We start from the raw sequence: 13,462 nt of genomic DNA, 5'->3' as shown, positions 1-13,462 counted from the left end.
ATTCTGTTTTGGAATCATTTATAATTTTTTTGCATCTGTTTTGAGCTTCAGTGATCTTAGTCTATCTATGATTTTGGGACAACAAAGAGGATACACCAAATACCCGTGCTTTTTGTGCGAGTGGAACAGCCAAGATTGAGAGCAACATTGGATCAAGAAGGAATGGCCAGAAAGAGTAACATTAGAACCTGGAAGTAAAAATGTGTTACACGAAACTTTGGTTGCTCGGGAAAAATCCTTTTACTCCCGCTTCACACAAAGCTGGGATTTATGAAGCAATTTGTCAAGGCTTTGTCAAAAGAAAGAGTTTTAAATACATCTGTGCAAAATTCAAGAAGGTATTTTTTTTTTTTTATCAGTCCAGACAGCAGGAAACTTATGAAGGATAAACTGTTGGAAGAAAAAATGGCAACTGTTGAAAAAGAAGCATGGAAAGTTTTGAAAGAGGTGGTGACTAAATTTTTAGGAAATCACAAGGACTCCAATTATAAAATGATTGTGGAAGATGGAAGACATGCTACAGAAATTCAAGGATTTGGGATGCTCCGTGAGCTTAAAAAGTGCACTTTCTCAACTCTCATTTAGACTACTTTCCTAAGAATCATAACTGTCAGCATAGAGTGATTCCACAAAGACATCAAGGAGATGGAAAGAAGGTATCAGGGCAAGCAGAATGTCAACATGATGGCGGACTATTGCTGGATGTTGCACAGAGACGACTCAGGAAAAGAAAAAGACACCACAATGAAATATAAAGTATGTACTTTAATTAAAACATTTTTTTCAATACTTTCATTCCAAAAATGTCTACAGAAAACTTTAAATACTGCTATTTTACTGTAATATTAAGATCCATTTTGTGAACGATCCTACATGATAGAGAAAAATGGAAGAGATATCAGAAACAGTTAATAGTTTCCAGCGAATTTTGCAGGCCTGTAATTAAAACCTTTTAAACACATTTCAACATTTTTCTCTTAATTGTAAATAGTTGAGTAAGTGTTTGAGCATATGTAGAAAATATTGGAGGGGTGAGAGTACAGATGTTTGCAAAAAAAAAAAAAAATGCTGACATGCTACTCCTGTAAATATGGAGACTTGACTGTTCTCTAAATCAAATATGTATAGAAAGGATTAATTGTTGTTGTTAGTTATTCATGATATAAACACCAAGAGAAGAAAAAACGTAATTAATTTACTAATATTTTATTGGTTTTCTATCCCGCATCTTTAGAGCATGAATTGCAACTGCAACAAGTACTCAACTAAACCATTGTAAAAACAATTCAAATTTTAACTGAAAATGAACTAATGTCCTAACACAGCACTCTCTCTATGGGTCAGATAACCATAAAGATAATTTGGTGAAGTCAGGTTATCTAGTCTTAGAATGATTTTGAAAAATTAAAGACAAACTTGCCAGAAAATTTCACATCATCATCAAATTCCTGCCATGTACCCTCAAGGGGTGTACAGGATATGACAGTACTACATGAAAATTTTTTTATTTTGGTTTAACCAATAAGAATACAATTTGGTCGGCTAAATCCCAAATTGCCAGCCCATCCTCGTTCGTTCACTATCAAAGTAGATACCCAACAGGGTGCACCACGAGAAGGTGAGGATTGGACATTAGGTCAGAAGCCCTGGTCGGTTCTCCGCATTCCTTTAAAGGGGCTATGCGGAGGTCTCCTCTCAGTTATACAGCTTTGACCCTTAAGCACCCCGAAAATTTCACATTTCTATCTTTAATATTTCAAAGTATGACTCAGAATGAGTCTCGCAGATCTTTAACAAATTAATACAGCCATACTTGAATTTGGAAGAGTACTTCATAGTAGAGGCTGATTTTAAAAAAAAATAGTCTCAGATCTATAGTGACTTTATGTAATACTAATGTCATCTTCCATTTAATTCTACATGAAGGAGTGTCCAGACTTGCCATAAATCTGTGATTATCTGAGGGGGGGGGGGGAGCGTTTTTCCAGATAAGGAAAACCAACCTGACATAGTTTCAATCTGTATGCTGAGATGGAGGGAAGATTAAGTAATTTGTTAATCCTGTTGGAATTGAAGATAATATATGATTAAGAAATGATTATGTTCAGCATGAGGAATGTCTGGTTAGAACAGTCTTGTTCTAACCAGACTAGCTAGGTTTTTTTTTTGTTTTGTTTTTTAAAGAATAATATACTGAAAAGAATATGTGATTAAAGTATTAGAAAGGCCAAGCCATTGCTATTTTCTTTTTACATAATAAATTGGATTCTGGGGGTGTTGCCTGTTAAACCAGACAGAAGGTTTAAGTGTGTGTTTCATGAGCATGTTTTCCAAAATGTTGCATATAGAAACTGGCAAGGGGAGATGAGAAAGATAAGCATAGCGGTATCCTATTTGTATACTTTGTTCTTCTAAGCAAAGTAATCAGCATGAATGGTAAAATTGTAGAGATCTGTGATATCAAAGAGAGAAAATTATTATTTTTTTTTTTTATTAGTGCTACAAAAGGGATATCTGGGGGCTTTCTGTAGTTGAAATATGAAAATAGTGAAGCCATCCTTCTTGGAGACTTCAATAAGGAAAATGGTCACAACTGAAATTGACTTCTCTTCCCAGGTTCCAATGATTGAGAAGGCAGGGATGCTGAGGTATTTGTCATTAACAGTGCCCTAACATAGTCAATCTATTTACCAGAAACCAAACCACCTTCATCCACTTACCAACATCCTTGACCTCTTTTTAACAAGCTTCCCTTCCAAATACACTAGATATCAGTTCTCTTGGAAAACTCGGACCATAACCTCATTTAAGTCTCTTTCGCCATGGAACAACTTGCACCCAACAATTCTCAGTTCTGAGAATTCCAATATAAAGAATGGTGGAACATGCTCTAGAATACTCTATAGAAGGCGGCAAGTATAATTGAAATCACACTTCAATTATGATGTCACATAGTTATCTTCTATGATGAGATTTTGATTTTGCAAATAATGTAGTCCTTAATTATTATAATGATGATAACAAAAATAAAGGAAAATATAAAAAAAGTAGTCTATGAATACTATGTTTCTATAAAGACAGGGGAAGGATCTGTTTAAATACTTACTGAAGATTAGTTATTTCTTTGATGTGATCAAGCAAAGTGGGAAAATGACCACATGTTAAATGGCAATTCTCTATCTCCAATACACAGAGACTTTTGCTTGTTTTTTGAAGCAAATGTAGCAAACTAAAATATAAACATAAAATACTTAATTTTTTTATATATATATATACCCCCCCCACACACACACACACACAGAAAACATTAGAAAAAAAATGGAATTAGCTTGGGTTTCTAGTTTAAGCATTTATTTAAATGAGTACTATGAGTAGAATAAAATCAGTAATTAAGAAATTATATTAAATCCACTTGAGCAGAAAACTGCTTTAAATAATTTTTTTAAGTAGCTAATAAATACAAATGCAGCAAAACAATAAGTATATTTTGATGATAGTGAATGCAAACTTCCTTAGTTATTTAAGATTTATTTCTCTTCTGTCGTCCATAATTTTTAAATGAGAACAGTATGCATCAAGTATATTATCATCACTCCTTTAGTACTTAACTTTAATCAAAGTTCATTATTACTAGTTCTCTCATTAACAATGTTCAATAAATGATTAACATTTCCAAGTGTCCAATATGGTCAGCTTTTCTGACAATACTAGAAACTTGGAAATATTAGATCTCTTTCATATCATATAGACACCGAGGGACTTCACTAGTTAATTTAATACACACATGCCACAAGAAAATAATTTTATTTTACATATATTAAAATATCATTTTAATATATGTAAAATAAAATTATTTTTTATTTTACATATATTAAAATTTTTTTAATATAAAACTTTAGGACTCTAGGAACAACTAGAATTCTACCTGCAACCCATATATTTGCCTTTAATTAATGCATTGAGTAAGTTTCAGGCTAAAGAAAAACTTCAAAAAATTACAAGCAGAAGTGAAGACAAAAGCTGAAACTAAGCTATCTCAGGAAATTAAATTCATAAGTGATTTCTAGGTGGTGCATAATAATAGACAATATTGCAGCAAAATTACTAGAAAACATGAGAAGATTATGTTCTTACAGACTCTCTGGTAAATTTTTTGAATGTGTTAAGTTTTTTCTATATTGGGCTATAAAATATGGATAGATTCATATCTTCCAGTACAATATCTCACTTATTTAAAATTGAAGCATCTCAGCTCTATACTTAAAAATTTGATAGTTATATTTAGGGAAAGCAAAATTTTATTTTTTTTAGGATTAAAGATTAATTTATTAAAGAAGATCCTAAAAGTAATTTTTGGCAATGTGAAATATACAGAAATAGGAGATATTAAAGATAATACTTGATTATTTCACAGCCAAATATATATATATATATATAAGTTGGAGAGTTTCGTATAAAGAGAGATCTTATGAAAATACAATCCTCGTCATTGGAGTTGCCTTAGCTTGAGCTACTTAAAAAACTTTCCAAGTTTCTTTAAATAGTGCATGAAATACAGATTGAACTGTTTATTTTACAATGCCAAAATGAATACATTTAGACACTTCTTCGATAAGAATTTGCTGTTTTAAGGATACTTATGACATAAGACTGAATGATATATGCATGTAAACACAAGAAAGATATTTAATTAACCAAATATTTCGGTCTGGAAATAGCAGACCATCTTCAGTGGTATTACAAGAACAGTTTTAAAAATACAAGCTAGAATACTAACGATAGATCGTTAAAAATAAAACATGCCGCATGATGTAATATCACTAAGTATCAAGTAGAGACATGATTGAAAAAAAAAAAAATTAATGAGTAATCTTGATTAGACTTTCCCAGATTTTTGATATAGATATACAGTCATTACAATTCAGGTTGGGACGATGGAGCAAGGCCTCCATGCTTTCCTTGAACAAACGTTCGAACCTATAATGGGATCTATGTAAGAGGCGAGTCCTGGCCAAAAGATTCTGTGGTCAGTTTCAATCCTGTGTTGAGCCAATCCAGACTTTTCAGGTTTGTTGTGAAGAATGGAGGATTGATGTTCTTGGATTCTTTTTTCAAGAGAATGTCCAGTCTGTCCAAAATAGGAGAGATTACAGTTGCAAGGAATTTGATAAACTCCAGGAAGAGATAAAGTTGAGTGTTTGTCTTTAGGAGAAGGAAAATGAGAAGACAATTTGTTGATAGGTGAATACGTAGTTGTTAAATCATATTTCTTTAAAATTCTTGCGATAGGTTCTGAAATACCGGAGATATAAGGAATAGGCACTCGACGTATTGAAACTTCGTTGTTTTGTGGAGGATTATAAGAATTGAGAAGATGTTGAGTACTTTTTTTAGAAAAGCCATTGAGTTTCATGTGTTGTTGGATAGTAGAAAGTTCTTTCTGTAGATAATCAAAATTAGAACAATTAGTTTTGGCTCTTCTGATGAGGCATTTTGTAATTACTGTTTTTTGACATGGATGATGGGCTGATTCTTTAAGAATATAACGACCCGTGAACGTTGGTTTCCTGTATACTGTAGTTGTAAGAATACTTGAAGGTGACCGGATGAGGAGAACGTCTAAAAAAGATAACTGGTTGTTTTCTTCTATTTCCATGGTAAACTTTATACGATGGGGTGCTTAAGGGTCAAAGCTGTATAACTGAGAGGAAACCTCCACATAGCCTTTAAAAGAATGCAGAGAACCGACCAGGGCTTCTGACCTAATGTCCAATCCTCACCTTCTCGTGGTGCACCCTGTTGGGTATCTACTTTGATACTGAACGAACGAGGATGGGCTGGCAATTTGGGATTTATCCTTGCACACAACCTCACCACATGCCTCTCTGGCAGAATCAGTCAATGTTTTCTTCAGAGTTTGCCACTGAATCTCCAAGGTTTGATTCCTGTTTTCAAACTCTTTCATTTTCTTTTCAATAATCTTTCTGTATTTTAGTCTACAGTTAACATCTGAGAGCTGCTCAACTTTTATTCGCTTTAAAACTTTCTTACATGTTATTCTTTTCAATATGAAATTCAATTTTATCCTGCTCAAGACTAAATAGTGATCACTTCCAATTTCAAATCCTCTGTACACTCTGGTGTCCTGCACCAGGGAGAAAACATCACTATCAACAATAACATAGTCAATGAGACTTTTCTTATTCCTAGCCTCTTCTCTCCATGTGAATTTGTGCACATTTTTTGTTGGAACATGGTGTTAGTAATAACCAGTCCATGTCATGAGCAGAAATCCAACAGATATTTGCCATTATTATTAGCTTTGCTCTTTTCTCCAAATTTTCCCAAAATATTTTTGTATGTCTCACAATCATTTCCTACTCTGCTATTTAGATCCCCAACAAGGACCAACTTTTCCTTTTTCATTGTGTCAGTTGCTTTTTCTAGAGCGTCAAAAAATTCCTCCACTTCTACCTTAGTAGAACCTTCTGTGGGACCATAGGCACAAATAAGTCTCATTGTCCAGTTCCCCATTCTGATATTTGCCCACATTACTCTACTTGAGACTGACTGCCATTCAAGAAGATTAGCCTCGTATTTTGTGTTGAATACTATGGCTACTCCTTCTTTTCCTTGATTGTCATTGCCTGAATATAACATTTTGTATTTATTGCTCAGAAAGATCTCACCAGTTTTGGTCTTTTTTGTTTCAGTCACCCCTATTATGTCGATCTGGTACTTATCTAATTCCTCAGCTAGCTCCATTTCTTTGCCATTCAGGCTTCTTACGTTGATAGTACCGATCTTTAACTCTGGTGATGTAGAGTTGGGGTTTGTTTTCAGATTTGTTCCAGTAGCTGACTTTTCGCTGTTCGCCCTGGTTCCCTGGCGAAAACAACGGGGGCCTTGTTTAAACGGGCGACGCCCCAGCCGGCATGAAATCTTGTCATGTTGTACCATCATTTTTTATTTTGGTTTAACCAATAAGAATACAATTTGGTCGGCTAAATCCCAAATTGCCAGCCCATCCTCGTTCGTTCAGTATCAAAGTAGATACCCAACAGGGTGCACCACGAGAAGGTGAGGATTGGACATTAGGTCAGAAGCCCTGGTCGGTTCTCTGCATTCTTTTAAAGGCTATGTGGAGGTTTCCTCTCAGTTATACAGCTTTGACCCTTAAGCACCCCATCGTATAAAGTTTACCATGGAAATAGAAGAAAACAACCAGTTATCTTTTTTAGACGTTCTCCTCATCCGGTCACCTTCAAGTATTCTTACAACTACAGTATACAGGAAACCAACGTTCACGGGTCGTTATATTCTTAAAGAATCAGCCCATCATCCATGTCAAAAAACAGTAATTACAAAATGCCTCATCAGAAGAGCCAAAACTAATTGTTCTAATTTTGATTATCTACAGAAAGAACTTTCTACTATCCAACAACACATGAAACTCAATGGCTTTTCTAAAAAAAGTACTCAACATCTTCTCAATTCTTATAATCCTCCACAAAACAACGAAGTTTCAATACGTCGAGTGCCTATTCCTTATATCTCCGGTATTTCAGAACCTATCGCAAGAATTTTAAAGAAATATGATTTAACAACTACGTATTCACCTATCAACAAATTGTCTTCTCATTTTCCTTCTCCTAAAGACAAACACTCAACTTTATCTCTTCTTGGAGTTTATCAAATTCCTTGCAACTGTAATCTCTCCTATTTTGGACAGACTGGACATTCTCTTGAAAAAAGAATCCAAGAACATCAATCCTCCATTCTTCACAACAAACCTGAAAAGTCTGGATTGGCTCAACACAGGATTGAAACTGACCACAGAATCTTTTGGCCAGGACTCGCCTCTTACATAGATCCCATTATAGGTTCGAACGTTTGTTCAAGGAAAGCATGGAGGCCTTGCTCCATCGTCCCAACCTGAATTGTAATGACTGTATATCTATATCAAAAATCTGGGAAAGTCTAATCAAGATTACTCATTAATTTTTTTTTTTTTTCAATCATGTCTCTACTTGATACTTAGTGATATTACATCATGCGGCATGTTTTATTTTTAACGATCTATCGTTAGTATTCTAGCTTGTATTTTTAAAACTGTTCTTGTAATACCACTGAAGATGGTCTGCTATTTCCAGACCGAAATATTTGGTTAATTAAATATCTTTCTTGTGTTTACGTGCATATATCATTCTTCTTGGTTAATATCACACTTAAGCACTAACTGCTATTCACTTATGAAGAATACAATTTTCTGAAACAATTGCTTTGATATTGTTTGAGGATTCTTGTCATTTTAAGATTTTTGCTGTTCTCTGATGAGACCCACCAGTTCAAAACAGCTGTCACAGCAGCCTGAGGCCAAACCAGGAAAAACAGAGCAATACTGTCACACTGCCACCTCTGAATTTCATAGTTGAGGTTATGCATTCTAGTAAGAGACATTCATCAGACAGCTGTCCATCTGCTTGGTAGAGGGATATAGCATGATTAGTCACTCCATAACACAGCTTTCCAAGTTTCCATGTCCCACCGTACATGCTCTTTGCACCAATGAATAAGACTGCACGTTGGTTCGGGTAATATGGAGCTTGTGTATATCGTGGCCCTACCATGGAAACCCACGTCATGAGACTTGTTCTGAATGTTTTTGTGCAGATTTATGTTGAAGTCAATGTCTTAAACTCTGCGTTCAACATGTTGGCCGACAATGGCAGTTTTTACATGTTATCCTCCTTAGCATCCTACAATTGTCCACTGCAGGTAGCACTTGCAGTTGACTCACTGTGCTTCCATTTCAGTATGATATCACTGATTGTTGACTTGGGATGGCCCAATCTGTCAACTACTATTTGCAAAACAGATAGATCTGCAATATGGCATCCTATCGCAATGCCTCTCAAACTCCATTTCCCTTCTCTCAGTCATTTCACCTGGACACAGTTGCATCATATTCCTTCAATTTATATCAGCTACAAACATGAGTTGTTATATGGCACGATACACCTTGGTTGAGACTGCACAAAAGTGCATTTGTTTCAACAGCTATCAAAGAGATTAGATTTGAAGTTGTGGAAACATCCTCCTTACAGCCCTAACTTAACTTTACACTTCTGGTTATTTCTTAAACTTTGAACTGGATGTCAATGGCATCCACATTTTGAAAAATCCTAGCAGAGGTGAGATAATGGTTTTGAGACCAGTATAAATAATTTTACCATGACATTTTGAAAATCTTATGTGATAACAGAAAAAATGTATTGAAAGGAAGGGAGATTAATGTGGAGAAACAACACATGAAAATGCAGTAGGTGTCAAACTGTCTTTTGATTTTTATTTCACATATTTCATATATCATATTTTTAGATAGATAGCTATCACAATAGAAGCATTCCCCTTTCTAATTTATTTACTAAATATTGTGTCTAGATAGCTGAAATGTTTTACTGTTGTTCAAGTTTGTCATTGATTTGTCATTATAGACAAAGAAAGAAACTAAGTTTCAAAAATTTACCAAACAGCTTATATGAGAATAATAAATAACCTTTGGTATTAGAGTTATCTCTGCATACACAAAAGCTCTGTCCATCAGCTTGTATGCTGATTTTGCTCACCTTTTATTAGTGGTTAATTAACAGCTGTTTTTGATGATGGGTTCTCATCAGAAACCAGGCAGGAACCAAATGTTAAAACCACCAGAGTCCAAAAACTTGTAATGGGTGACCTTTAAAAGGCCATCATTCAGTAGCTACAAACTTGTCATTACCCAAAAGGATCACTGTCAGGAATCTAGAAAACTGAGCCAAATCTCAGTCTAGCAAAACGAGAGACAAATACTGTCACCATCGGCAAGCTTCTGCTTAGCAAAAGCAGCAGGCAAACAACTAGCATGCATGGGCCTACTATTCTTGTTAGAGACCAAGCAGAAAGCTAAAGAGAGCAAAAACTGTTCAATATCTTAGCAATCCTGTGTCAGAAAATTATATACATCATAAGTAAACTCTTAGTAGAAAAGTGGATGACTGATGGATGCCAAATGAAGCGAGCAGAGCAAAAAGAAGCATACGTAGCACTCTGCTTGACTCATTTAGCATTTATCCAAAGGAAGACAATGATGAAAAAGATTTCTGTGAGACAGTGACTGAAAAGTCGCCGTGTGTGGTGGCCATGCATATATATATATATATATATATATATATGCATGGTTATAGCTGGGTTCCTTCTTTAAGGTTGGGCATAGGGCTAACAATCCCCTGTCCTGTAGAAACTCAAATTGTTAAGAAAGTCAAAAGAAAAATTAATCAGGCGGACTTCAAGGAATGACCTGGACAACAGAAAAAAGGATTATAAATATTGTTTGGAAGCTGGAATGACTTGAGCCTGAACAGACCAGGAACACTGAGGAGAGTATGTGAGGAATTACAGAGATATAGAGAGTGGATAACAGCATAGTAGAAGGCGCAATGGAAAGGAAGTGGCATATTTGATACTAGAACACATACTACCTTTTATAGCAGAGGAGATCAACAGCCTTTGGTACTGCATTCTTGGTTGATAAAAAATGGAAACACTTGGTTCTGGACTTTAAACCAGTTAACGAATGATTGTGTACTGAGAATAAAGATGTTCAATATTTCACTTATATGTGCACACGCACCAACCGAGGACTCTTGTGAAGAAGACAAGATGGGGTCTATGAATCACTAGAGAGGATATATGATCAGTCACCGAGACATGAATGCCAAAATATGAAAGGAAAAGATCTTCTGACCAACAATTAGAAGAGATAGTGCACATGAAGAAAATGGCATGAGACTAACTGATTTTGCAAGTGGCAAAAATATGATCATAAGTACAACCTGTTTTCCATATAAAGAAGTGCATAAAGTTACCTGGAGATCAGCAAATGGAATAACAGAAAATAAGATCATGTCATGATTGATAGACAACATGTGACAGATATCATTGATGCAAGAAGTTTTAGAGGAGTGGATTGTGATATGGATCATTACTTGTTGAGAATTATAAATATAAACAAAGAATAAAAATTAATAAGGTGGGTAGAGGAAGGAGACCCATCACTTTGGATATGACATCCAAAAATTAAAAGATGGAAAAATTTTTGGATGTCATATCTTGGTCTTCTTCCTCTACCCACTTTATTAATTTTTATTTGTTGAAAATATATTGAAAGAAGAAATAAATGAAGAGAAAGAGGATGATATGACTATAGATAAAAAATGGGAAAGAATCGAGAATAAAATTATCAAAGTGGCTGAAGAAGTTCTGCGATTCAGAAACAACGATAAATGAAATTAATGGTATGATTTGGAATGTAGAAAATGTGTTAAAAAAAGTACGAGATCGACACATCAAAAAGTGAAAAATTAAAAAAGGACGTGATCCTGAAACTGCAACTTCCTACCGAAACGGTAGTTAACCTGTCGTCACTTAATGTGAAACCTGAAGTACCCGATGCGCTCGCATGTGGCCACAACTTCGCCATTGCACCCAGAAGAATACCTGCTGAAGATATGATACGGATTGAATGTGGGATTCGACACCTTCCAAGCCACATCGCCAACGATATTAGACTGGATGTAGCTTGTGTTCTGACCAAAGCTAAACCACCTAAAACCAACATGCCCAGTAAAGAAATTAAATCTCTACGAGAATTAAAGAAAAACAAGAAAATAATAATCACCAAAGCTGACAAAGGGAATGCCACAGTATTGCTGAACCAAAAAGATTACACAGGTAAGCTGAAATCTCTATTGTTAGATCGGCCACTTACCTCCCTATCGAGTACAATCCCACCAACTCACAAATTAGAAAACTCCACAGGCTCCTTAAGAAGGTCACTTCTTGGCCTGTGGAAATCACCAACAAATTAAAACTATATAACTCCATACTCCGTATTTATGGACTCCCAAAAATTCACAAGGAAAATGTGCCATTACGTCCCATAGTGGATGGCATTGACTCCCCCACATACAAACTAGCTAAACATTTGGCCAAAGCTCTCTCACACTATACTGGCAACACACCTTCATACATAAAAAACTCAGCCCACTTCAAAGCCAGCATAGAAAACCTTACACTCAAACACACTGACATAATGGTCAGCTTTGATGTCTCCTCCTTATTCACAAATGTCCCACTCAAAGAATCCTTAGAGCTAATCCAAGCTAAATTTCCTCCCGATATCATAGCCCTATTTCAGTTCACAATGAATTCAGGCTATTTTGTTTGGCAAGGAAAATTCTACGAACAAATAGAGGGGACAGCCATGGGTTCTCCACTCTCTCCACCCTTGGCCAACTTTTGAAGAGAAAGCCTTAAACTATGCCCCACAAAAACCAACCATTTGGCTTTGCTATGTAGATGATGTATTCGCTATTTGGCCACATGGCTCCGATGCACTCCTCTCTTTCTTAACACACTTAAACAACCAACACCCTGGAAGAGGAAAATAACAACTGCCTTCCTTTCTTAGACACACTAGTCACCCGCCAGCCTGATGGAATCTTGGTTTTCTCAGTATATAGAAAACCCACCCATACAGGCAGATACGTTCACCAACAATCTCCCCCCCCCCTCCTCACAACAATATGGAGTCATTAAGACAGTACACAACAGGGCTAAACTTATCTGCTCAAATGACAATGACCTAACCACAGAACTAAACCACATTCTCAACACTTTCTCAGCCAATGGCTACCCCCCCCCCAAAAAAAATCCAAAAAATATTGAAACCAGTAAACCACAATCTCGCCCCCCTTCCCCTCGCAACAAGGATTACTCTAAATCCATCACCATACCCTATATCCGAGGCACCTCAGAAAAAATCACAAAAATCCTAAAAAAACATAACTTCTTGTTACAAACCATATAAAAAATTGGCATCCCTTATCTGTCTACTAAAGACCAATCTCCCCCCCCCCCCTTAGACCTACCTGGTGTATACCAGGTCCCTTGCAACTGTAAGCTGTCCTACTTTGGACAAACAGGCAGGACAGCAAATATCAGAATTTCAGAACACAAGGACTATATCCAGTTTCACCAATACAGCCACTCTGGTCTTGCTGACCATGCGCTGGATACCTGCCATAGAATACGGTGGAAGAAAGCCAGGATAATACACCGTAGCAAATACAGATATGAAAGGCTTTTCATAGAATCAGCTTCAGCCCTAACGATCCAAACCTCAACAAATTTGGCTGCATGAGACTGACTCAAATTTGGGAAACCTACATCAGAAGAGCTTTAGCCCAATCGCCCAAGAATACCAACATTGCCTGCTAGAGGGCACCATCAGGACTTTAGGAGAAATAATAGCTTCATACTTCTTCCTCACTTTGTGCCTGCGTGCACGTGTCTTGTATTTAAGTTCTTGAAAATGGCAACGTGACGTTGCTGAAATATAGAAATATATTAAAATTTATTT

At 35.9% G+C, this 13,462-nt stretch overlaps 1 protein-coding gene across 6 annotated transcripts in view; it reads right to left on the bottom strand.

The window, feature by feature from the left end:
* The window catches only part of LOC150106651 (leucine-rich repeat-containing protein 14-like), a 168,153-nt gene that overhangs the window by 15,888 nt on the left and 138,803 nt on the right, over positions 1-13,462 (bottom strand). For all 6 annotated transcript variants that reach the window (XM_090392609.1, XM_090392604.1, XM_090392606.1 and 3 more), the window contains one exon: positions 3,107-3,229. In XM_090392609.1, coding sequence (XP_090248735.1) covers positions 3,107-3,229 — 123 coding nt within the window. The remainder of the gene's footprint in view (positions 1-3,106; positions 3,230-13,462) is intronic.

The sequence above is a fragment of the Typopeltis vanoorti genome, chromosome 5 (assembly GCF_054136105.1).
Source record: "Typopeltis vanoorti isolate ZY-2024b chromosome 5, IOZ_Tvanoo_1.0, whole genome shotgun sequence".
NCBI classification, from domain to species: Eukaryota; Metazoa; Arthropoda; class Arachnida; order Uropygi; family Thelyphonidae; genus Typopeltis; species Typopeltis vanoorti.
This window is presented reverse-complemented; position numbering and strand designations above follow the sequence as displayed.